The sequence below is a fragment of the Pelodiscus sinensis genome, chromosome 7, assembly GCF_052426305.1.
Source record: "Pelodiscus sinensis isolate ZL-2025 chromosome 7, ASM5242630v1, whole genome shotgun sequence".
Lineage (NCBI taxonomy): Eukaryota > Metazoa > Chordata > Testudines > Trionychidae > Pelodiscus > Pelodiscus sinensis.
In genome coordinates, this window is record NC_143058.1 from 59,737,326 (window position 1) to 59,761,431 (window position 24,106).

The 24,106-nt window shown below is 43.7% G+C and overlaps 2 protein-coding genes across 13 annotated transcripts in view; both read left to right on the forward strand.

Annotated features, from left to right (window-relative positions):
* Nucleotides 1-12,289, forward strand: part of UNC80 (unc-80 subunit of NALCN channel complex) — a 184,003-nt gene extending 171,714 nt beyond the window's left edge. For all 10 annotated transcript variants that reach the window (XM_075933916.2, XM_089779820.1, XM_089779824.1 and 7 more), the window contains 2 exons: nt 1,519-1,730; nt 7,247-12,289. In XM_075933916.2, the coding sequence (XP_075790031.2) occupies nt 1,519-1,730; nt 7,247-7,507 (473 nt within the window). In that variant the 3' untranslated portion in view covers nt 7,508-12,289. The remainder of the gene's footprint in view (nt 1-1,518; nt 1,731-7,246) is intronic.
* A 335-nt stretch (nt 12,290-12,624) lies between these two features.
* On the forward strand, nt 12,625-22,436 carry RPE (ribulose-5-phosphate-3-epimerase). Of its 3 annotated transcripts, none has more exons than XM_006127377.5 (6): nt 12,625-12,899; nt 17,452-17,531; nt 18,529-18,668; nt 19,187-19,321; nt 19,844-19,930; nt 21,997-22,436. In XM_006127377.5, the coding sequence occupies exons 1-6, from the start codon at nt 12,778-12,780 to the stop codon at nt 22,117-22,119; spliced, it is 687 nt and encodes a 228-aa protein (XP_006127439.1). In that variant the 5' UTR covers nt 12,625-12,777; the 3' UTR covers nt 22,120-22,436. The 3 variants fall into 3 exon arrangements, with proteins under 3 accessions (XP_006127439.1, XP_075790044.1, XP_075790043.1); XM_075933929.2 differs by having other exon boundaries at nt 12,818-12,957; XM_075933928.2 differs by lacking the exon at nt 12,625-12,899 and adding an exon at nt 12,938-13,014.
* Nucleotides 22,437-24,106: the final 1,670 nt, after the last annotated feature.

Here is a 24,106-nt window from a genome sequence, read left to right on the forward strand (position 1 = left end):
CTAGGTTTTGTTTTTCCTTTAAAGACAGGTTACAGTGTGTGAAATTGACATAGGTGGGTTTTCTGTAGATTTCTCTGAGCAGACGTACTGGATAGCTTGGGGGGGACTGATGAAGAGTTGTCTAGTCTTGTACCAGTTCTTAGCTAGCCCTGATTGGTAGCAGTTGGAAATTATGATCCCGGTGCTCCTCACTAATCCATGTGAGGCAAAATTTAGGGATTTCTGTCTAGTGTTTGGAGGAGAGATACCACACCAAAACATCCACTTCCACAAAACGATGGTTTCTCTAAAGGCCAATGTAAGAATGGATTTAGACACAGAATTATCTTCTCAGCCCCAGATAGAGGGTTTATGAGTCAGGGGTTCACCTGAGAATGCCCTGTCAACAGCACAAGTGCAACTCCAAAGATTGTGACAGTGCCTCTGCTGATATCAGCTGTCCTGGTAGAACAGTGAGAGGAAATGTCTCACATAGTGAGAATCACCAGTCCAGGACTCCTGGTGGGCTAGGGGGAACTGTCCGTTACCAGTCCCAAAGCCCCGCCCCTTCCCGCCATCACCTCCTTCCCCCCCCCCCCCACTCCCCCATGGCAGCCTGTTCTCCAAACACACGACTTTGGGGATCACCTTGGTGTGAAGAGGAAGCAGCGTGCACGCTGGGGTGCTTTGGGGGGCGGGGTGCAATGGTGGTAGGGGGCGGGACAAAGATAGAAAGGGGCAGGGCTCATGGTCCGGTAATGGACAGTTTGCCTTCCCCCCCCCTGCCCCCTCCTGCAGTCCCACTGGGAGTCTTGGGCCTGATTGTGCAGTCACTTCAGCTGGGACTGGACCACAGGCTGGGAGTCTGAAACTCCTGACCTAACCTGACAGAGCTTTAAAGATTTAAAGACCATAGGAGCAAATAGGGGGAGCCAGTTCAGTCTTTGGAACACTGGTGCCGTGTTCTTTTCGTGGCTAACATTGCTCAGTAGGGCGTGCAGCAGTTGTGGAATTTCCCACTTCCAGAAGGGTCTGACCAGTTGTCAAGGGAAGCCTGTGTGCATTGGTTAGTGATCTAGCAGGCAGTACTTTTCCTGGAGTTAGTGATCAGTGTAGTCCTAAGAGGAGCAGTGCTGCAGATGTGCTACAACGCAAATCTTCAGCCAAACACAATTAAAAACAAGAGCAAGGATATTAACTTTGATGGGTACATTTCAGTTTATGTAATATGTTTTGCCTGCTCTTTACTTCCACTTGGTGACCTTCTGGGTAAGGCTCAGAAATAAGAGTCAAAAGTCCCGGATTTTATTTTCAGATCTACTACAGAATTCCTGTCCAAGTCACTTACCAACCTGTGCTTCATATCCCTCATGTAAATGAGGGTCGCAATAGCTGGCTCACCTGACAGTTATGAATGTATGTAAATCACTCTGAGATGAAAGATGCTATATAAATATAGAGTATTTATTATATTCTGATTTTTTTTTCTGAATGAGAATATTTTTGTAATTTATTCTCCCCCTTGTTCTGGTCTTGCAGTGGATCAAAAGCGATCAGTGACTTTCACTGAAGCTCAGTTGGATGCGACAACATCCCCCAAAACAGATGCCACGCCCACCCCAGCCCTGCAACCTAGCTGCAGCAGGAGCAGCTCTGCAGAAGTCAGCAAGCCAGATGCTGTGAACAAACCTGTGCTGACCTCCTCACCTGCCATTGTTGTTGCTGATCTCCACAGCCAAATCACCAGCCAGGTAACCCATTGGATGAGTCAAAAAGTAGGTTAGCTGCTCCAGTCTCTAGTGGGTACATGCGCCCGCAGTGCCTCTCTTAGTGATTTAAGCTGCTGAAAAAAAATAGCAAAAATCACTGGTGATGTCATTTATGGCCGGAAAGAGAAGTGGTTGGTATGTGAAGACTGCAGAGCAGAGGAGGTAGGTCAGTGAAGTTGCTGCTTGGGGAGGCAAGCTCCCTAGCCTGTGGTCCTGCCTAGCCTCCGTCCCCTTCCCATTGTCTCTCTCTGTTCACCCCTTCCAGCCAATCCCTGAACTTGGATGTAGCAAATGACAGTGGGGGAAAAAACTCCACCCTCTTCTAAAACAGAGCATGTTTTCCACAGCATGCCTGTCAAGGCTGATTCCCCACTCTGGCACGATGAATCCAGAGTACCCCAAAACCTTCTCTCTCCAGGCTTTGGTATAAAGCTTCCCCCCCAAATCTTAAAAACCTAGATTTTAGGGATAAAAATCCGCTGCCACCACCCAAGTAATAGTAAGAAAACCAGGGAAGAGATGACTTGGCAAATCTTAGTCCTAAAGTAAAACCAGGACACAAAAATTAACCAATACCAGGTTAAATAAAAGAAAGAACTTTTATTATCACCACAATACTCCTGTTACAAGCATAATGACTAGATGGAAAAGTCGCCAATTAATATATTCATGGGGGACTCCCATGAGCCAAAAACTGTTACAAAGGAGAGGAAACCCCATTTTTAAATGCACAGACATCAGATTCCCATTCCCAAACCATAAAACAATAAAACCTAATGGATTTATCTAAACTTTACCCTACTTACAGATAGTGAAGAGTCTGAGAACAACTGGCTCAGAGACAAAGGAAGAAAAACCCAAAAATTCCTTTGTCTCAGTTTGAAATCCCTATCTACATTTCTATTGGCTAACTACTACCTGGCTAGGTACAGTTAACCCCTTAGTCAGGCTGCCAGATCATGGTCATGACCATGCCAGATTGTGAAGATTGGACATGCAGAAGGTACTATTTAAAAGCACTCAATTTGGGCATCAAAAATGTCAGCCACGGGTTTTTTTATATCCCCTGAAGTTTGTCAGAGATTTATTTGCAAAAACTTTGTCATAAGGGCAAGTCAGTTGCCCTGCTCAATACAACATTAAATATTATAGAATACATGATGCGGCTCTTCTCTGATTTACATTTTCTTAATTGGTATTTCTAAAATTATTATAATTCCCAGATTACTACGTATTTAACACACTGAAACAAAGACATTCTATTAAATTAATCAGAGCAGTTTAGTGTGTTCATAGCAAAGTTTATTGCTTTAGAAAAAGGAAATGCTATTTGTGTGATCTACATAAAAATAGACATTTATAAAATTTCACCATATGTTTATATTAAAAATATGTTTCCAAAGATTTTAGGCATAACAAAGGATTTTACATCTTGCTTAGATAGTTTTAAGAAAACCCGCCACCAAAATTACTAACTCATCAAATGATCAGAAATAAAGGGGAAATTCATTTGTCCAGATACCTGGGGTAAAAAGGGGTGTTGTTCCTTTAAGGCAGGAGTGAGGAACCTTTTTTGAGTTGAGCCTAGTAGATTGTGTGTGCTGCAGCCCCATGGTGGGGCAGCAGGGTGGCTGGAATACCAGAGAGGACTCCCTAGTTCTGGGGGGCCAGGCATGAGTCTTGGGGACCAGATCCAGGCCCGCCTGGTGCCACATTCAGCCCCTGGGCCTGAGGTTCTCCAGCTCTCTTTAAGGCATGGTGGGGAACCTCAGGCCCGACCCCTGGCTTGACTGCATCAGCCCCCAAGGCTCAGGGGCTCCCCACCAAGATTGGGTCCTCTTAGGCTCTGGTGTCCTTCTCCTTCTTGGTCAGGGGCCACATCAGTGATAGTTTGGGGTTTTTGTGGGTTTGTTTTTGTTTCTTTGCTTTTCACTTGCAATTTTTCTGTGGGTCACCCCGCAAGCCAAATAAGTTTCCTCACCCCTGCTTTAAGGGCTCTCTTCAATAAAAGAGACTACAAGAGAAAAATGACAGCATCAGGGATGAACAGGACAGGAATACATTGGAATCAAGTATTTGTCCTATAGTAATTTAAAATAAAATGTGTATTTTATATGAAGGTGGCCATTTGAAGAATTTATTTTAAAAAGTATATGTCTGAAGATCCAAGCGTTTAAGGCTAAAGCTGAATACTGAGATTGTGCACCTAAACACCTTATATAAGGATTTTTTTTAGAGATGTGATTTTATAATCTTCAGCAACAAACTAATGAAATGTTTAAAGCAAATTTTAAACTAAGGTCCTGTAGACATATTACAGTAATGCACAACTTTCAGAGGGTTAGCCGTGTTAGTCTATTTCAGTAAGAACAAGGAATTCTATTTAGAAATGATCTGGACAAAGAGGTAAACAGGGAGGTGGCAAAATTTGCAGGTGATTCTAATCTGCTCAAGATAGTTAAGAACAAAGCAGACCGTGAAGAGCTTCAAAGGGATCTCACAAAACCAAGTGATTGGGCAATAAAATGGCAAATGAATTTAAATGTTGATAAATGCAAAGTAATACACATTGGAAAAAAATAATCCCAGTGATGGGGACTAATTTAGCTAAAACCACTCGAGAGATATCTTGGAGTCATTTTGAATAGATCTCTGAAAACATCCGCTCAATGTGCAGTGGAAGTCAAAAAAGCAAACACTGTTAGGAATCATTAAAAAAGTGGTAGAGAATATGACAGAAAAATGTATTGCCTGTATATAAATCCATGGTATATCCACATCTTGAATACTGTGTACAGATGTGGTCGCCTCATCTCAAAAAAGATATTGGCATTGGAAAAGATTCAGAAAAGGGAATAAAAAATTATTAGGGGTTTGGAACAGGTGCCATTTAAAGAAAGATTAAAAAGACTGTGACTTTTCATTTTAGAAAACAGGAGACTGAGGGGGATATATGATAGAGGTCTATAAAATCTTGACAGGTATGAAGAAAGTGAATAAGGAAAAGTTATTTAGTTGTTCCCTTAAGAACTAGAAGGTCACAAAATGAAATTAATAGGTAAGCAGGTTTAAAACAAACAAAAGGAAGTTTTTCATCATGCAGTACACAGTCAACCTGTGGAACTCCTTGCCAGATAACGTTTTCAAGATCAGGACTTTAACAGGGTTCAAAAAAGAACTAGATATATTCATGGAGATTAGGTCCATCAATACTTATTAGCCAGAATGAGTAGGAATGGTGTCTCTTTGTCAGGGGCTGGAGAAGACAGGAGATGGATCATTTGACCTGTTTCTGTTCACTCCCTCTGGGGCATCTGGCATTGGCCACTGTCGGAAGACAGGATACTGAACTAGTATGGCTGTTCTTATGAGTCCTGTGGTACCTTAAAGACTAACACATTTATTTGGGCCCCTGAAAGTTTATGCCCAAATTTATAGTAATTACTCATTTAACATGTGCCCGCTTAACACGTTTTCGCAATAGCATGATTTTTTGGGGGGAATGTTTTTCGAATAACACGACTGTCCCCAAAATAACACAAAAATAATCAAGTGGCGGACTACTTCATGTGGCAGTATAAGTTGGTGAAAACAGTGGTAATATGCATGAGTGGATGAATACACATGGTCACAGCGCTCCTCCGCTCACTCGCGTGTTTATCTTTGTATTTTAACAAACCGTGTCTTGTGTTGCTAGTTATCTTGTGTTGCTAGATAACGTTGACATTGATGACTGAGCACCAATAACAAATTGACTTTGCCACCACCACCTGAAACACAATCCCCACCTTTTCCATTATTTTTAATGGGAAAATTGACCCTGTATAGCACATTTTCGCTTAGCACGAACATTTTCAGAAACACATCTATAGTGTTAAATGAGGAATTACTGTATTTTAAAGTGCTACAACACTCATTGTTTTTAATGCACAACTGTTTTTGTCAGTAGATTCAGAAACTGACAGTATATAAGTCTCAGAAGGAGAGCCATGTTAGTCTGTAACTTTAAAGAAACAATGTGGAATACTGTGGCACCTTAGAGATGAACAAAATATATATTATCATGAGCTTTCGTGGGCAAAACCCGCTTTCCCCGGGTTAGCCTAAGATAATAGATTCCCTCCAGGGGAAAACTCTTCCCAGGCTGCAACAGTCTGTTGTGGGAGCCTGCAGGAACTATCAGAATAGGAATGGGAAAAGGTTGAGCACAAGGCAGCATTGCCTCCCTTTGCCTCTTATCCCCACTGCTCATGCTGCAGAGTCTGTTTTCCTTACAGTGAGGTGGTAACCCAATACCACTTCTTGTCTAAATTGCCAGTTCCAAGATCTTTGTGTTGATCTCTTTCCTTCCACTTCTGTGGCACTTCACCACTACATGTCCTTCGAACTGCCTTATGTCTTCCTCCACCTGTCTGTGGACTTTTTTCTCTCATACACCCTTCCACACTCTCCTCAGCCACACGGGTCTCTGCAGGGATGATCTGTGAGCGTTGGAGTAGGTTAGACTGATGTATCAGTATGGAAGGATTCCTTCAAAAAACACATTACTGCAGTACGTTGACACTGTCATCAGAGTGGGTGATTACAATCTATGTAAACGCGCCTGAGTGAATGTTTATCTCACATGACTGCCAGGAGCAGTAGAGCCACAGCACGTGGGCGGCTAGTCTGTGCTGAAATACAAATATTCCCCCGGGTCCAGGACAGGGTTGGATAGTACAGGCTGATACTGTGCCACTGAGCTTCATGCTAGTTAGAGTAAATCACACAGAACTGCAGTAGGGCACCTTCAGGGGCGGCCCGTGAGCCTAGGCGAGCTAGGCAGTTGCCTAGGGTGCCGCTGCCGTGGGCACCCGATGATTATGTCATGGGGCGCCGGGGGTGCCCTGTGATGACATCATGGCCATTGACTTCCATGCAGGCAGGGGCTGCGATTGTGCCACCCTGCCTAGGGCGCCAGCTGCTGCCGCCGGCCTCAGGCCGCTCCTGGGCACCTTTAAAAAGAAACTCTCTTCTGCTGGAAAAAAGGAGGGTGGAAGATGGACTATCAGAAAATTACAAATTGTAACCAAGAAGTTAGAGCTGAGCCAATGAGACATCTCTTTTTATATGTCCTTTTATCTGGTTGCCACAGGGGATGCATCCTTGGCCATGAGCAGAAGAGACTGAAAAACCCATTTTGGAAAAAATATTAAAAAAATTGTAATGCCAATTCCTCCCTCCAAACTGTAGGGGAGATATCACCTTTGTAGTTTCCACTACAAATTCACCAACCAGGAAAAAAATTGTTTTGCATAAAATTTTAGGGTATGTAGCTTTTTAAACAATTCAAATAAACCGAAGCACAATTATGGATTAGTATTTATTAGCTAATGGAGGTTAATATATTTTGCACATACTACTTTTTCATTCTCTCCCTTCCCCCTTTATTCCCCCCTTTGCTTGCCTGTTCTCTTCCCGTAAGTTGGAGCCTGACTGAAAACTCTCCTTGATTTCAGAGTGAGGCACTTCCTACTGAAAAGGAAAAAGGAGAGGAAGATTTGGAGGCAGCACAAGCACATAGCACACCTCCTACACAGCTCTCTGATTCAGAGGACTTTGCAGGCCTTGAGACAACCAGCTTATTGCAACATGGAGACACCGTCCTTCATATCAGTGAAGACAATGGGATGGAGAATCCCCTGCTTACCAGCCACTTCAGCTTCACAAATGTTGAGCTTGGTGAGACTGATGCTGACTTAGACGAGTCCCATGTGTAAAAGTCTGGGAACTAGATTAGAATGGGAGGAGACACAATGTAGAGCATTGCTAGAGAAACTATACCTTCTCTGTAGAGTTTCTTGATGACCATTCATGAACTAATCAAAAGAGCACTTTATTCCACAAGGGAGAATATCTAAGAATCTTATTTTCTATGATTGGAAAGATTTTCTATTGTTTTAGGAAATAAATTAAGCCTTTGGCAAACCTAGTTTGGTTCAGGACAGACCCCCAAAGACCAGAAGAAAATTCTAAAAAATTCTACAGTCATGTATTTGTTTCCCAAAATCTTGATCTGCCAGAAATCTACTGCAGTCTGCAGCTTCTCCAGTAAAATGCATTACTTTAATATTGTAGACTGAAACACCCCACCTTTTTGAGGTTAGCCATTTTAACACTGCATCCCAAAGTTTATTTTTGTAATTTCACAAGGGTTACATAGTATCTGAATAGTGATAGAGATGCAGCTGTGTTAGTCTGGTGTAGCTGAAACAAAAGACAGAACTATGTAGCACTTGAAAGAGCCAAACGAATACCCAGAAACCATCTACTTTAAGACAGATCCAGGAAAACCAACAATAGAACACCACTTGTCATCACCTGTAGCCCCCAACTTAAACCCGTCCGACACATTATCAATAACCTACAACCTATACTGGAACAGGATACTACACTCTGAGAGGCTCTGGGAGACAGACCCATAGTCTCCTATAGACAACCTCCTAACCTCAAGATGATTCTTACCAACAACCACAGGGCATATCACACTAATACCAACCCTGGAACTTTCCCTTGCAACAAACCCTTGCAACAAGCTTTGTCCACATATTTACTCTGCTGACACCATTATTGGACCTAACCATGCCAGTTACAAGATCAAGAACACATATTCCTGTTCATCTAGAACATCACCTAATAAACCATCTTGTTAGTCCTTAAAGTGCTACATAGTTCTGTCTCTTATAGTATCTGAATGAAAGACTTGCATGATTGAATATTGACACTATTGTTGACAATTAACATCAAACTAAGGATTGTATTAAATAAGAAGGCTGTATTTTCTAACCCCTATAGCAGTGGCTCATACCATTCAATGATTAGAAAGATCATGGCAGGCTTTAGTAGCGTTTACTTCGGTCTGTTGGTTTCATTGCATTCTGTAAGACATTATCCTAGTGCTAAAAAAAAAAAAAAAAAAAAAAAAAGTAATTCCGTGTAAAACTGAATACACTACATACTATGAGAGAGAATGCACATGCCATGCCCAAAGATAGAGGGGAAGGAAGTAAGTGGTCTGTACTGATGTAAATGGTACTATATATGCTGCTTAAATGTATTAAGCAACTTACGTAGAAACCACAGCTAGAATGTGTGGACTTTGTAGTATGGGGCAACAACTTAATTGATGCAAATATTTATGCTGTATGCACTTGGAAATACATATTTTAAGTAAATATATCCATATCCCTATTTTCACATTTCTGTAAACCAGGAATGAATATTGCAGGGAACAGACCTGATGAAAGAATATATTTTCTGCACACTGAGATTGTATTTAAAAAAGGCCTCATGATATGTGTGTATATGAATATGCACTAATTATGACTCTGCATGTGTTGATATACATGCATAATATTTATACATATTCTGTGTCCCCTTTGGGAATTGATTGAAGTTGTGGGTGAGTTACAATTGTGCTTCAGGATCATGGGATTAAATTGAAATGGGACTTTACTCATTGACATACGGGCAAGCTGCAGAACAACTGTGAGGCATAGCAAGAAACTTCAAGCAATGCCTATGTGTGTATGTGCGCACACACATGTGCGCGCACGCATGCATACACATAATACATTTTCAATTAACCTGGACAGAATGAGATATTAGACCTTGTAACTGTAGCATTATTATATATAGAAAACTTCTTTTTGATTATTTTTAGAGCTTTCTAAAATGTATCACAATCTTGTTTGACCTTTCAATCTGGACTTGTGGTATTAAAACATGATTTTAGAGTTAAAATGATATGACCACAAATCCCCAAAACAAAATGCACACCAAGCAAACACTAACACCCAACAACAACAACACTGTATTTTCTTAAGTTTTTTTTCCTAACAGTTTTTCTGTAAAACATTGTCATATGAAGCCTACATGGTGGTGAAGTATTATAGGTTTTTTGGCACTCATTTAAAATCAACTGCAGAACTGACTTGTGGCTTCAGTAATTTCAACCAATCAACCTTTATATCCTACCATCATGTATCCTCTACATATATATGAGAGTCAACAGGAGCTGTATGTATACATCAGAGTACACAATTGGGTCCTATATATTATTCTCTCTCTTTCTCTTTCTCTTTCTCTTTCTCTTTCTCTTTCTCTTTCTCTTTCTCTCACACACACACACACACACACACACACACACACACACACACACACACACACACACACACGAGATACCCTAAAAACAACAAAATGTATTCTTTTCACAAGTTTGTCTGTCAAGGCCCCAGTCCAAAGGTGTTGAACACCTTCTACTAATGTTGCCTTCATTGAGAGTTAAAGACACTTTGCACCTCATAGGAAGTGCTTTGCACCTCACGGGAACCTTGCAGGATTAAACCCTTACTGAATAGAGGGAAATCTTAAAGTAGTTTGTGTCTATATAAAAATGGCAGCTTGGTCAACACAGATGATGGATATTCTGCAATATAGCTGCTTATGTTGCTAACTTAAATTTATCCGATTAATTCTTACGTCTCTCAGCACTAGAACTTATACCATCCATCTGTAGGAGAATGCCCTGGATTCTTTCCTAGCATTGGCATCATCAAAAATATGTAATAAGCATGCAATTGCTATTATTAATGATGATACATAAATCAGAAAGAACACAGCTTCTCATTCAGATCCCTGGTTGGCTTAACTGGCAATTGAAGGGGGAAACTTTTTACTCATAAACTGAGTAAATTTGATATAGAAATGACCGAGACACAATAAACATGGAACCCTGTGAATTTCATAGTCACTTTTTCATTAATAATATATTTAAAAGAAAGCATTTACATGAATGCGAAATAGATGCCTTCCCATGATACTCTAGTCTTATTATAGAAAAATAACTGTGATTTACTATGTTAAATTCAATATTTGTAATAAATGTTTCCATTAAGATTGCCCACTGTTACAAGCTGAATCCATCTTAGCAAGCCATAGCAAAGACTAAAAATGCCTCTTTTGAAGTTCACCCTCCAGCTAAAAAATGCATTGTATAAATGAAGATTAGATTATTCAGGTAGCTCAGAAGATGGCTATACTTTCGTTAGGTAGTTAACACAGGCTGATCAGTCTGTGTACTTGTAATTTTTTCTTTCATATTGGTTGCACTTTGTACTAATAAGGTGCATAAACATGTACTTTAGCAGAGTTTGTGCATTTTTCCAGTATCTTTATAAAGTGACTGGTATATTTCTGCTGTGAAGGAAAATGATGCTGCTTTATTAGTGTTAGAGGCCTTAAGTGTATGTCAAATGTCTGGCCTGAACCAATGTCTGTCAGTGTTTGATTCTCTTGTGTTGCTTCGAAGTTTTACATTAACATACAGTTGGCAAAAGGATTAAAAATAGAAAAGTCTGTTCACACTAATCATGATCAACAAATAGTAATTAAAAGGCATGGCTCTGTGTTTAATCCTATTGTACAACATTAGACAACTTTTCCTTTTTAAAAGGCGCTATATCCTGTACTGTGAAATTACTTTGTTGCCAACAGAGTTTGTCATCATTTAATATGTTTCTCTGTCATCTTTTGATATGTGCCTCACTAAAACTTGCCATATACCTCCCAGTCCAGCCTTTTAAAAAAGAGAGGATCATTGTACTGGGAACTTTTGGTTTGATCCACTTCTTGTATGCATTTGTGTCCTCTTAATGTGACCTGAACTGTGCTGAATGTCTAGGTGTATTTATGTATAAATATATGTGCATAAGAATGTCAGAGGATGTATTTGAAATACTACTATTGTCTAGATTTTTGAAGGAAAGAAAAGTGTTCCAGAAGGAAAACATGAAATAATCTTTTTAATTTGGAAGTTAAAAAAACCATCAAAATTAGAAACTCTTGTTGAGTTGAAACCCTAACCAAGTATAAGTTTATAAATGATGTAGTTCCCTCATAATCTCTGAACAAGGGCATTCTCTCTGAAATTTGAACAAATCTTAAGCTTTAATATAGTGTTTTACTTCCCATTACCAAAGAAATGTTTAGAGGGAAAGACAGAAACTATTAGAAAAGAAACTAGTTAAAATAGTCCAACCAGAATAAACTATTATCTCAGGGCAGTTAAGAAGTACCTACTCATTTGCTACTGTTATATTTTCTGTCTTGCACTGAAAGGAAGCCAATCTTGCTGTGCTAAACAGAGGAAACAGAATTTATTAGAAGCAAGCGAGATATGAGGGCTTAAGGCAAATTCCTTACATAGACGTGGGTAAAACCATGTCAACTTATATAATTTTCCCACGTTACAACTGTGCAATTCATTTTTCAGACTCAATGCAACTGGACAGCCACAATTATTAGGAAAATGAAAGCCCCTTTCAAAATAACGTGCAGGATGACAGATCCGAAGGATTACAGACCTAGACAAGGAATAGCAAAGTCTGTGCTGTATGCCAAGCGACCAAAGACTAAGGGTACAATATAGAGATGTCTGAATTGTGTTTATGAAAGAGTTTAATGTTTGAATATGCACAATAAAATATATGGCACACAACGGGCGTGCACTGTGTCAGGCGTTACTGCTCTCGCGACGCGGCCTCCGAAAGCCTCCTCTCTTCCCCGCCTGCATGCTCCTGGCCGGAGAACCCCCCCGCGCCGGCAGCCGAGCGCCCACGAGGCGGCTTTGCAGGGCTGGAGGCCCGGCCGCGTCTTGCTCAACACACGCGACAACGCCCCGCCCACCAGCGGGATGGGGTGAGCCGCCGGGGGCGTGACCCGAGCAGCGGTGGGCGGGGCTCGCCTCTCCCCTCCCGCCCTCCATTGCTGCCCCGCCCCTTGGCGCCGGGAGGGAGGTGCAAAAGCTCACGCAGCGCGCCTGCGCTAACCCTTCCCGGAGCCGCGTTGCATTGTGGGGCGGGTAGTCCCTGTTGCGCTGCGGGCCCCGGGCGGCAGAGGCCGAAGAACTATCCACCCCAAGATCCTCGGGCAGCGGTTTCCTCAGGCAGTTGCGCCTGCGCCTCGCCTAGTTCCGGGTGGCGGGGCGACCATGGCGTCGGGGTGCCGGATCGGCCCGTCCATCCTCAACAGCGATCTGGCGGCGCTGGGCACCGAGTGCGGCCGCATGCTGGACTCCGGGGCGGACTATCTGCACCTGGACGTGATGGACGGGTAACTGCCGCCGGCCGGGGCGCGAGCCCCTCCCGCGGGCCTGGCGCGTGATGGACGGGTAACTGCCGCCGGTCGGGCGCGAGCCCCTCCCGCGGGCCTGGCGCGTGATGGACGGGTAACTGCCGCCGGCCGGGCGCGAGCCCCTCCCGCGGGCCTGGCCGGGGCGCCTGCGGGGCGGGGCTGCGGTTGTGGCCAACAGCCCGCGCGCTCCTCCCCCGAGCCGCGCCCTGCGAGTTGCGGCTGCGCAGCCGTGGGAGCCCCGCACGGGCCGGGGTCTGTTTATCTCCCGGACGTGCAGGCCGGGGAGTCCCGCGGCCAGTTCCCGTGGCGAGGACGGAGCCAGTAAACAGGCCGCCCCGACAGGCGTTGGCTAGCGGGCGGGCGATGGGAGCCGCCCCCGGGGTGGGTTCTACTGGAAGCCTGGTCCAGGCTGGGCTCCCCCTTGCTGCCCGTGTCAGTTACTGGCTGAAGGGCTCCGCCCTCTTGAAACAGCATAAGACTGGCCAGGCCACAGGCCCAGCTCTCCTGGGAGCCTGCCCACAGTGCCCAGTGCCCGAGACCTGAGCAGACCAGGCAGCCCTGGAGCATCTGTCCTGCCTCTCAGCTTCTGGCACACACAGGAGAAGGGCACTGCCCCGCCCGCGCTGGCTAATACCCACCAGTGAGCCTGTCCTCCATGAACTTCACTAGTTCTGTTTTGAACATCCTCCCTTTAATCTTTTCCATCCCTGTGCAGAACCATTTTTGTGTGCACTGAGGCATGTGCAAATGTGCGCTCTACTAATCAGCGGGGTGGCATTTAAATCTCACTGCACAAGCACCCCGTTTTTCAGGGACTACTGATTAAGTTATTTTGTATTCTCCAATGTGCCAGTACCTCTCCCAGTTTGGTGTCCTCTGCATACTCTCTATTATCCAAACTATTAAAATATTACATAGTACCAGACCCAGAGCTGACATGTGGAACCCGACTAGATACATCCCGGAACCCGACTAGATACATCCCTCCAGATTAACAGCAAACCATTGATAACTACTTTTTGACTATTGTCTTTCAACCAGATTTGCACCAATAATAGTTTCATCCAGACTTTATTTTTCTGATTTGATTATGATGCTGTCATATGGAATTGTCAAAAGCCAAATCCCACAGCTAATAACTGTACCAAAGAAGGAAATTGAGCTCTGGACAAATCCATGCTAGATATTTCTTACAACTTTATTATTAGGGCCCTACCAAATTCACAATCCATGTTGATAAGTTTCATGGTCATAGGATTTTTAAAATCTAAAAGGTCATGGTTTCATATATTTAAATCTGAAATTTCATTGTGTTGGGTCATGAACCCAAAGGGGGTAGGAAAGAGTTGCAAGGCCATTGTTGGAGGGTTGCAGTGTTACCACCCTTGATTCTGACTGCTGCTAGGAGTGGTGCTGTCTTCAGTTTCCTGCAGCTGGGAGAGGCTCACTGAGATGGGTTTGATCCAGCTTCTCTTTGTTCCCTTTTTAAAGACGTGCTCTGTACTTGCCCTTTCGAGTCCTCGGGACTTGACTTGACTTGTTCTCCATGAGTTCTCAAAGATAATTAATGGGTTCTGAGATTGCTTCAGCTAGTGTCTTAAGTACCTACAATGAATTTCATCAGGCCCTGCCAACTTGAGTATGTCCAGCTTCCCTAAATATTCTCTAACTTGTTCTTTTCACATTTTGGTTTGCATTGCTTCCTTGCTAATATAAATTTTACTTAGTGTCTGGTGATAATGTTCCTTTTTAGTGAAGGCTGAAGGAAAACAAGCCTTCTTGATGTCTATTCAGTTTTCCTGCCCCACTAACCAGAGGACTCCTATGCTTTCTTTTGTCTCTCTCTTGCTCCATATATAAACTCCTGTTTTTCATATCCCTTGGTGTAAAGATTTTAAAGGAAACTAGGGGCTGTGCTCCCTGCTCAATATAATTGCCATCTCTCCTCTCTCTGGTGATGGGCCCGGCCTGTCCCTCCCCCCAAAACTGTTCAGAGGGCTGGACTGTAGTAGCCCAGGCTCTTCCCCTCTCCCTGGCTGCGGGGGAGAGCCCTGCTGTGTCAGCCCCTGCTCTTCTCCCTCTCCCCCCTGCCATTGGGCCAGGGCCAGGTCAGTCCCGGCTCCCCCCGCCCCCCAATCAGTGGCTGAGGAAGGCTGGTCCAAGGAGCCCCTGCTCTTTCCCCAGCTGCCGCTCTGGCTCTCACCCTCAACCTGTCTCTGGTCCAAGGAGCAGCAGCCCCGGCTCCCCCCTCCCAACCTCACCTCCCCATAGGGTTGCCAGGTTTTGAACTGGACAGTCCAGTATTTGAGCTTTCTGTTCTAGAAATAAATTGAGAAAATATAAATGCCCGGTATTTTCTAAATAAAATGTAATGCAGATTGTGATGTAATGTCAAGTGTGTCAGCTATTTTTTTTTTAAACCATCTGGCAACCTTACTCCCTCCCAACCCCCAAGCACTGGAGAGGGAGGGAGGGAGGAGGCGGAGCAGCTAAGGGTGGAGGCAGGCAGCGGGATGCAGGGTGATGTGATGATGTCACTCTCTTGTCCTTTAGGACTAGTCGACTACCGGATAAGCAAATGCTTATTGAATAGTCCAGTTGACTAGTCAATTTCCCTCCTCTTCCTCCCCCTCCCCCCTTCCTGCCTCTATCAGATAGAGGCAGCAAAGGGCGGGGGGGAAGAGAAGAGAAGGTACTTCAAAGCGGGCTTCATGCGGGGCTGCAGCTTTGTAACGCCATGGCGGCCATAGCTTGTCTTAGGACAAGTGAGCAAAATACGGGTAATATTTGTGCAGCCAGACGTTTTCCTCCAGCCCGCCATGACCCTGTGAACCAGGGCTGCTGAAAATCTTGCAGCCCAGTGGAATACTCAAATAGCATGCCTGCTATGGGCCCAGCCATGCCACTCCTGGAAGCTGCGCAGCTTGCTGCTCCTGGCAAGCGTGGTTCTGAGCACCTCATGGGGATGTGTGGTAGCAGGTCTCTATGCACTACTCTCGCCCCCATCCTCACAGCTCTTGTTCGCCGGAAACCAGCCAGTCGGAGCTGCAGAGGTGGTGCTTGTGGGCACAGGCAGCATGGTGGAGGCTCACTTCCCTCCTCCTCCTCGAGCAACCTGGAGACATATTTGCCATCAACAGGGGGCTGATTTGAGTAGCATGGGGCTACCATAGCATGCAGCCTGCCTGCCTGAGTGCCCTACTATGCCACCAGCCGGGAGCTGCCTATGGTAAGAGCTTCCCAGCCAGGGCCAAAGCCTGCATCTGGCACATCTTCCCAGGCCCTGCACCCTACACCTTTGCCCCAGGTCTGAATCCCCTCTTGCACCCAAACTCCCTCCCTGGCCCCATGCCTTTTCCATTAATGTAATAGAAAAGTGTGGCCCATGATCACTTACCAAAATTCTTAGAGTAGCCCCCTTGAAAATTACTGCCCGTCTCTGTCTTAGGGTGTTTTAATGCCTCTCATCATCATAGTATCTGAATGCCTTTCAAGAAAAATAGATTGACCATAGAAGTCACTAGCTAACTTCATGAATTATATAGCTGATTTTCCATTCAACAACTTTTTCTTGCTTCAAGAAAATGGACTGTATTCATGAAAACTGGGGCTTCTAGATCCCACTTAACTTTTGCTGGGGACAGATATAAGAGTATCATTCTCTCATGCACACAGAGTGGCAGTCCCACTGAAAGTTCATTTCTGTCCTTTTAAATTCATCTTGGTTTCTTCCCTAACACCTTATTTGACTTTGATGTTAAAAATGTCTGACCGCTGAGTTTTGTTCACCTCACTGAATTGATTATTTTATAATGCCTAGAAGCCCAAATTGAGATTTGGGAGCTGAACAAGCACATAGCAAGAGACAGTCTCTTCTCCAAGGAACTTATGGCCTTAAATAGGCAAGACAGTGAAAGGGCAGGAGGGAAATTGGGCAGCGATCTCTTACTGTTGAAGGTCACATGATAGGTGAGTGGCAGAACTGGGAATAAACTGTCTCCTCATTCCCAGTGTATACCCTCTCTAAAGTAGAATCTGAGACACACTGATTGGTCAACAATACCCATATAGCACCAGAATTCAGTAATCAGGTAGCTGCAAAGACAAAAGTACTATGATAGCAGTAAACTACTTGAAAAAAAGTTCAAAAAAGATGTGATTAGGGTAAAGAAACTGTTTCTGTGTTTTTCATATAAGATGGCTAAAAGCAGCATTTTTTTTCTTGCATAGTAAAGTTTCAAAGTTCTAAGTCAATGTTCAGCTGTAATCTTTGGAAAGAACACCCATAATGATTTGTTCAATTACTATCGCTGTTCTCGATGTGTTTATAACTCTGAGATTCTGTTGTATTAACAACACTGTGTCTTGAACATAGTTTATGAAGATTTGTTTTTATATTTTTCATAAATATAAAAATATGTAGGTCAATATAAAATTCCTTACTTTAGTCACCCTACAGTGAAACTCTATAGCATGCATAATAAGAACCTCAGCTTAAAAAAAAAAATCAAGTGCTTTTTCTAATTGGTAGGCACTTTGTTCCGAACATCACATTTGGCCACCCTGTAGTAGAGAGCCTTCGAAAGCAACTGGGTCAGGATCCTTTCTTTGGTAAGGATTTCATTTTTCCAAACTCTTGAATAATGTGTTATATTGACAGAGGAAAACACAAAACACTGGATTTGAATCCTCACCTGTGGACTGTAAGCTTAGGGCACAGCTCAGAGGGGTAACCTCAGAATCATTCTGCCACTCCCTAATCCTGGAGGTGGTTTTGTGCTGTCGTAGTTGACATTAGCCTTGCCCCTGGGACCACGAGGATGACAGGAATCCTTGGAGTGTGATTTCAACACATCCCTCTACATGTTGGGAAAGATGAGGAGGGTTGCTGTAGAAGCCAGCTATGTCAAATGAGGATTTCCCCAGATTTTCAACCCTTTCTAGAACTTGAGTAGCACAAAGGAACCATGTCCTGGCTCAGTGAATACCAAATATTTATGGCCAAACAAAATGCTTTAAAAATATGGTTTCCTTTTTAGCTAAGCTAAGTCAAAGGTAGGGATGTAAAAGGTTTGCTGGTTACCCAGTAAGCATCACCCTTATTGGGTGATGCTTACTGGGTAAATGGTTAATGGGTGGCCCAGCTAGGCTTACTGCATTGCACTGCAGGAGTGGAGGGTTACTTCAGCCCAACTGGGCCCACTGCACCGTGTGCGGGGAGAGCTGCTTCTGTTAAAGTTTAACTGGTTAACCTTTTAGACCAGATTTTACATCCTTCGAAGGAAGGAAGAATATATTCTGTGAGCTAATGTGTTTTGTTTTTTAGTACTTTAAAAAACACATTACCATGTGGCATGTCATTCTGTCAGTCATTTAATCAGTACTATTAAGGTTAACTAGAACATCCAATAATACCAGTTTTGAGCATGGATTTATATTCTGCATTTATTTTGTATGACTTAATATGCAAACAGGTAATGCTGTGGCTACTCTTGGAGCTGAGTGCATGCATTTATTGCAGATAATACACGTTAGTATATTTTGGTGCAGTGATGCGTTCCAAGTGTATCTTGCTTACCCTTGTTTCTGTTTGACTTCATACATTTAGATTTGCACATGATGGTTGCCAAGCCAGAACAGTGGGTGAAACCAATGGCTGTAGCAGGGGCAAACCAATACACCTTCCACCTAGAGGCTACAGACAATCCAGGAGCACTGATTAAAGACATTCGGGAAAATGGAATGAAGGTGAGGAGTTGGTGTGGCAAGAGCAGTGTGCGCCATTGCAGTAGCTATTTTCCTCTGTAAGATCTAGGCAGTATTGTTCTAACAAAATGAATCTGATTTGTATTTTGATGGAAATACTAGAGACAAAATGGAATCTTGCTTTCATGCGCTGGTCCATGAACCCTACTAGGGAGGTGTGGAGAAAAGGGAGGAGCACAGACCAGGCCAGCCCCCATGGGGACAGGGAGGGAGCACCGCCCTGTTGCACTCTAGCCCTAGACTAGGCCTCAGTCACAGCCCTAGCCCCAGGGGCTGTGGATAGATTACATTATAGGTGTGGGGCGGCGGGGGGGGGGGGGGGGGGGTTGGGGTTCAATATACAAAGTTTGTTTCAATGTAGTTAGTACCTAAATTGGTCTTACAAAATATTCCAAATACTTAATCAGTAACTGTATTATGCATGTAGTAGCCAGTATCAGAGCAATGCTAACAGGTGCCAGTGCTCCAGATGCACTTTCGTTTGTTTCCCTCCTTGCCAGGTTGGCTTGGCCATCAAACCTGGAACTGTAGTTGAATACTTAGCACCATGGGCTAATCAGATAGACATGGCTTTGGTGATGACAGTGGAACCTGGATTTGGAGGGCAGAAATTCATGGAAGACATGATGCCGAAGGTAGATACTGACTGTGTTTTATTAAATGGAATTAATCCTTTCTACTTCTTACAGCAGAGGTTGCCAACCTGCGGCTTGCGAGCCACATGCAGCTCTCCAAAGAAAAAATTGTGGCTCCTGCGCTCACGGCTCTGAAAGGGGCAGCGTGTTTCTGTCTGGAAGAGACAGAGCTGGAGTTGCAGTGTCCTGTGCAGACTTCAGAATGGCTGCCTTAAAAGGGCAATGCCTGCTCTGCTCTTAAAAGGGCTGCAGCGGGGGCTCTTTTTATTTCTTGACCAAATGTGGGGGCTCTTTGTTTTGTTTTTGTTTTTTGCTCAACCACTTTTTCCCCCTTGGTTCTATTTTGGCTCTTCATCTGTGGTTGGCCACCCTGTCCTACAGCTTGAGAACTGAGAGGAGATGAGATTCTGTTAACAAATATTCTTTAAACATTTAAAATGTTGGAAATGATCTACACCTGCACGGCAGCTGAATGTAAAATCAAATACTTATCTTTTGCATTTTTTTGTATGAACTCATTAGGTTCAGTGGCTGAGGACACAATTTCCTTCCTTGGATATTGAAGTGGATGGTGGTGTGGGGCCAGACACCATTCATAAATGTGCTGAGGTAAGATTTTAAAAACTGAACAGCACAGTTTGTCTTAGATAGTAATTTTGGTCATTTGCAGCACCAAGGCAGGTGATCTTTTTTTAGGTTGTCTATCAACCTATGACCCAACATATAGCACTTGTTTTTGTTTTCCTTTGCTTGGGGTAGAACCAGAACTAAAATAGGCAAGAGTGCAGCAGGAATGCTGTGTGGGGGAAAGAATACCCTTTTCTCATTAGAGTAATTCTCTCACAACCTGTCCTGAGAGAGTCTTATCTAATGGAGTCCATGCATGTGGCAAGAGGAAAATAGTTGCCTACTTTTTCTAATACAGCATTTTCACTATCAGAGGGGTAGCCGTATTAATCTGGATCTGCAAAAGCGACAAGGAGTCCTGTAGTACCTTATAGACTAACAGATGTATTGGAGCAAAAGCTTTTGTGGGCAAAGACCCGCTTCCTTAGATGCATGTAGTGGAAATATCCAGAGGCAGGTATAAATATGCAGGCCAGAATTAGGCTAGAGATAATGAGGTTAATTCAATCAGGGAGGATGAGGCCCACTTCTAGCAGCTGACGAGGAGGTGTGAATATCAAGAGAGGAGACGCTGCTTTTGTAGTTAGCTAGCCATTTCACAGTCTGTTTAATCCTGAGCTGATGGTGTCAAACTTGCCGATGAACTGTAGCTCAGCAATTTTTCTTTGAAGTCTGGTCTTGGAAGTTTTTTTGCTGCAGGATGGCTACCTTTAGATATGCTATTGTGTGTCCAGGGAGACTGAAGTGTTCTTCTACAGGTTTTTGTATATTGCCATTCCTAATATCTGATTTGTGTCCATTTATTCTTTTACGTAGGGACTGTCCAGTTTGGCTGATACAGCAGAGGGGCATTGTTGGCACATGATGGCGTATATTACATTGGTAGACATGCAGGTGAATGAACCAGTGATGGTGTGGCTGATATGGTTAGGTCCTGTAATGGTGTTGCTAGTGTAGATATGTTTTGGCAGAGTTGGCACCGAGGTTTGTGGCATGGATTGGTTCCTGAGTTAGAGTTACTATGGTGCACTGTATAGTTGCTAGTGAGACTATGCTTCAGGTTGGCGGGTTGTCTGTGGGCGAGGACTGGCCTGCCTCCCAAGGCCTGTGAAAGTGAGGGATCATTGTCCAGGATGGGTTGGAGAGGTTTTAGCCGAGGACTGTAGGTGATGGCCAGTGGTGTTCTGTTGGTTTCTTTTTTGGGCTTGTCCCACAGCAGGAGGCTTCTGGGTACACATCTGGCTCTGTTGATCTGTTTCCTTACTCCCTCGTGTGGGTAGCATAGTTTCAAGAATGCTTGGTGAAGATCTTGTAGGTATTGGTCTCTATCTGACGAGTTGGAGCAAATATGGTTGTACCTCAGTGCTTGGCTGTCGACAATGGATCGTGTGGTGTATCCGGGATGGAAGCTGGAGGCATGAAGGTAGGCATAGCGGTTGGTAGGTTTTCGGTGTTTATGTGACCGTCAATTATTCGCACCGTGGTGTCCAGGAAGTGGACCTCCTGTGTAGACTGTAGGTTGATGGTGGGGTGGAAGCTGTTGAAATCCTGGTGGAATTCTTTCAGTTTCTTTCCCATGGGTCCAGATGATGATGATGATGTCATCAGTGTAGCGTAGGTAGAGAAGGGGCATGAGTAGAAAAGAGCTGAAGAAGCGTTGTTCTAGGTCAGCCATAAAATGTTGGCATATTGTGGGGCACAGCGGTGCCACTGGTCTGGTGGTATATATTGTCACCAAATCTGAAATAATTGTGTGCGAGGATAAAGTCACAGAGCTCAGCCACCAGTTGTGCTGTGGCAGCATCAGGGGTACTGTTCCTGACAGCTTGTATTCCATCTATGTGTGGGATGTTTATGGACAATCACCAATGCATTGTAGTTTTCTCAGGAAATTAGTGGTTTCACGGAGATAGCTGGGAGTGCTGGTGGCATAGGGTCGGAGTAGAGAATCCACATATCCAGACAGTCCTTCAGTGAGAATTTTTAACTAATTAATCTCAATACTCTGTGCTAGTAGTCCCTATCTGACTGTTTTAACTTTCTTCCAGGCAGGAGCAAACATGATTGTATCTGGAAGTGCTATAATGAAAAGTGAAGATCCTAGATCTGTCATCAACCTCCTGAGAAATGTGTGTTCAGAAGCTGCTCAGAAGCGCTCCCTGGACCGATGAGACCAACTTGTGTGAGTGGGTCCTATTCAAATGTGGAAACATAGCTGCTGAGCCAGGACTGCAGCACTGAAGAATTGAGCATTCATTGAAATGAACAATGAAGGGAGCAGCTGTTTTTCCAGGGTTGGAAATACAATCAGCCAGTGCTCTCTCTCAAATTGCATTGAGGCTCATTTTATAGCAGCTACCAGGGATTGGATTGAAACAAAATTGTGCGATTTTGCTTGAGAAGGGATATCGCGTGGAGGAATGTCTGCTCTGTGCATCCCTACAAAACTGTTTCAGTGTTTAAAATAAAACTCTGTTCTAAGTCATCATACGGCAAACTAGACTCATCTATTAGCTGTTCAATAATATGGGCATTCCAGGATCAACCAAAGAAAGAGCATCTTTTCTGAAATAAGTTCACTGACTGAGACAGGTATGTACAGCAAACATAGCCATTCTAGCTCCCTCAGTGAAACCTGATGTGAGGATGCATCTGCAAAGGGGCTGCACAAAAAAAGTACTAAGGGGCCACAAGAAGGCTTGTAGAGGCAGCCCTGAAGACTGGGCCATGACATCCTCAATGCTGTTAGTGAGTCAGCTAGAGTTTAGAAAGAACCAAAACCAAGTTAGGGATAATTGTCAATATGGAATCATTAGCTCACATTTGCTGTGCTTTTCCAAATGTAATTAATTGCTATACTCCTTCCCACAACACCCCCAAAACAAACATTCACTCCATAACTGAACTGCAAGCAGTCCTGTGTCATCACTTACGAGGCCATGCAGTCTTTCAGTTTAAAAATATTATGCTCTGCCCTGAGGGAAGTATGTAATTGAATCCTTTGTCAGGTCCAAAACTAGAGCAACGTGGGTGGGGAGGGGCACTCCTTTTTTTTTGGTCAATGGGCCTGCCAGCCTAGGTTACACTCACTTTGGGGATGAGGTGGACATGTATACAATCTCATCTTCTCTCAAGCAGAGTGAGAGGCTGAGTATTCCTATTTTAGCCCTGTTCTTTGTAAGTGTGACCTCTGCACTATCATAGCCCCTTGTAAGGCTATTAGTCACCACAGAGATTACTACTCTCACATAGGCTTAATTACATTATTATTTTACTCTGTAAGAACTGTACATTCTCACTCTTAGCAAACAAATGTAAAGATGACAATTTTTGGTCCCGGAATGCTTTGCTGCACTTACTTTTAAGTGATATGCTTATACATAGAAAACAGTAGCTGCACCACATCCATGAAAGTACATTCTGACCTGGAAGACACCCAGTCTGATTAGGCATCTGAATGGCAAAAGTACTTTCACATTAAAATGAACCACACAATGCAGTCTTTTAGATTTTGAATGAAGGGAGAAGTCTAGCTCAAACTTTCATGCCTAAATTAAATTTCCAGACACACTGCACATTCACCCTGCCAGACCTCCAATACGAAACACTGTACTTTTCTATAGCTGCAATTTCTTTAGGATTGCATAATGTCATAACGTTTCAGAAATAAAAGCGGAAGGATATCACTGGGCCTAAAATGAATGCCAGCTAAGACTTATTTGTCCCAAAATAAAGTTCCAGTGGAAAGCCAACAAAGCTGCCATCTAGACTATAGAACTAAAACAAATGTGCGCATTGCTGCACGGGTGGGCCAAGAGAGAACTGCTATTCTGTGACAAGGGAAGGGGCCAGCCTGCCTACTGTTGTCAATGAAGGAAAATAAATTAGAATCAAGATGTCTGTTCAGTCCTTACTTGGGTGTATGGGTCTTACAGAGGACAGTGCTACAAGCATGTACCCAAATAATACAGAAAATAGGGTCTGATCACATTGGAGGCCTGTCTGCCTTTCCCATGCTTTGAGGAAGGTCATGGATTTAGGAGAGGAGGATGCGCAACCTCTTGCAACCAGGCCATGGAGACTTGTATTTTGATCCAAAATGGTAAACAAAGCACAACTACATAAATTGAGCCATAGGTCCAACAGTGACTGCATACT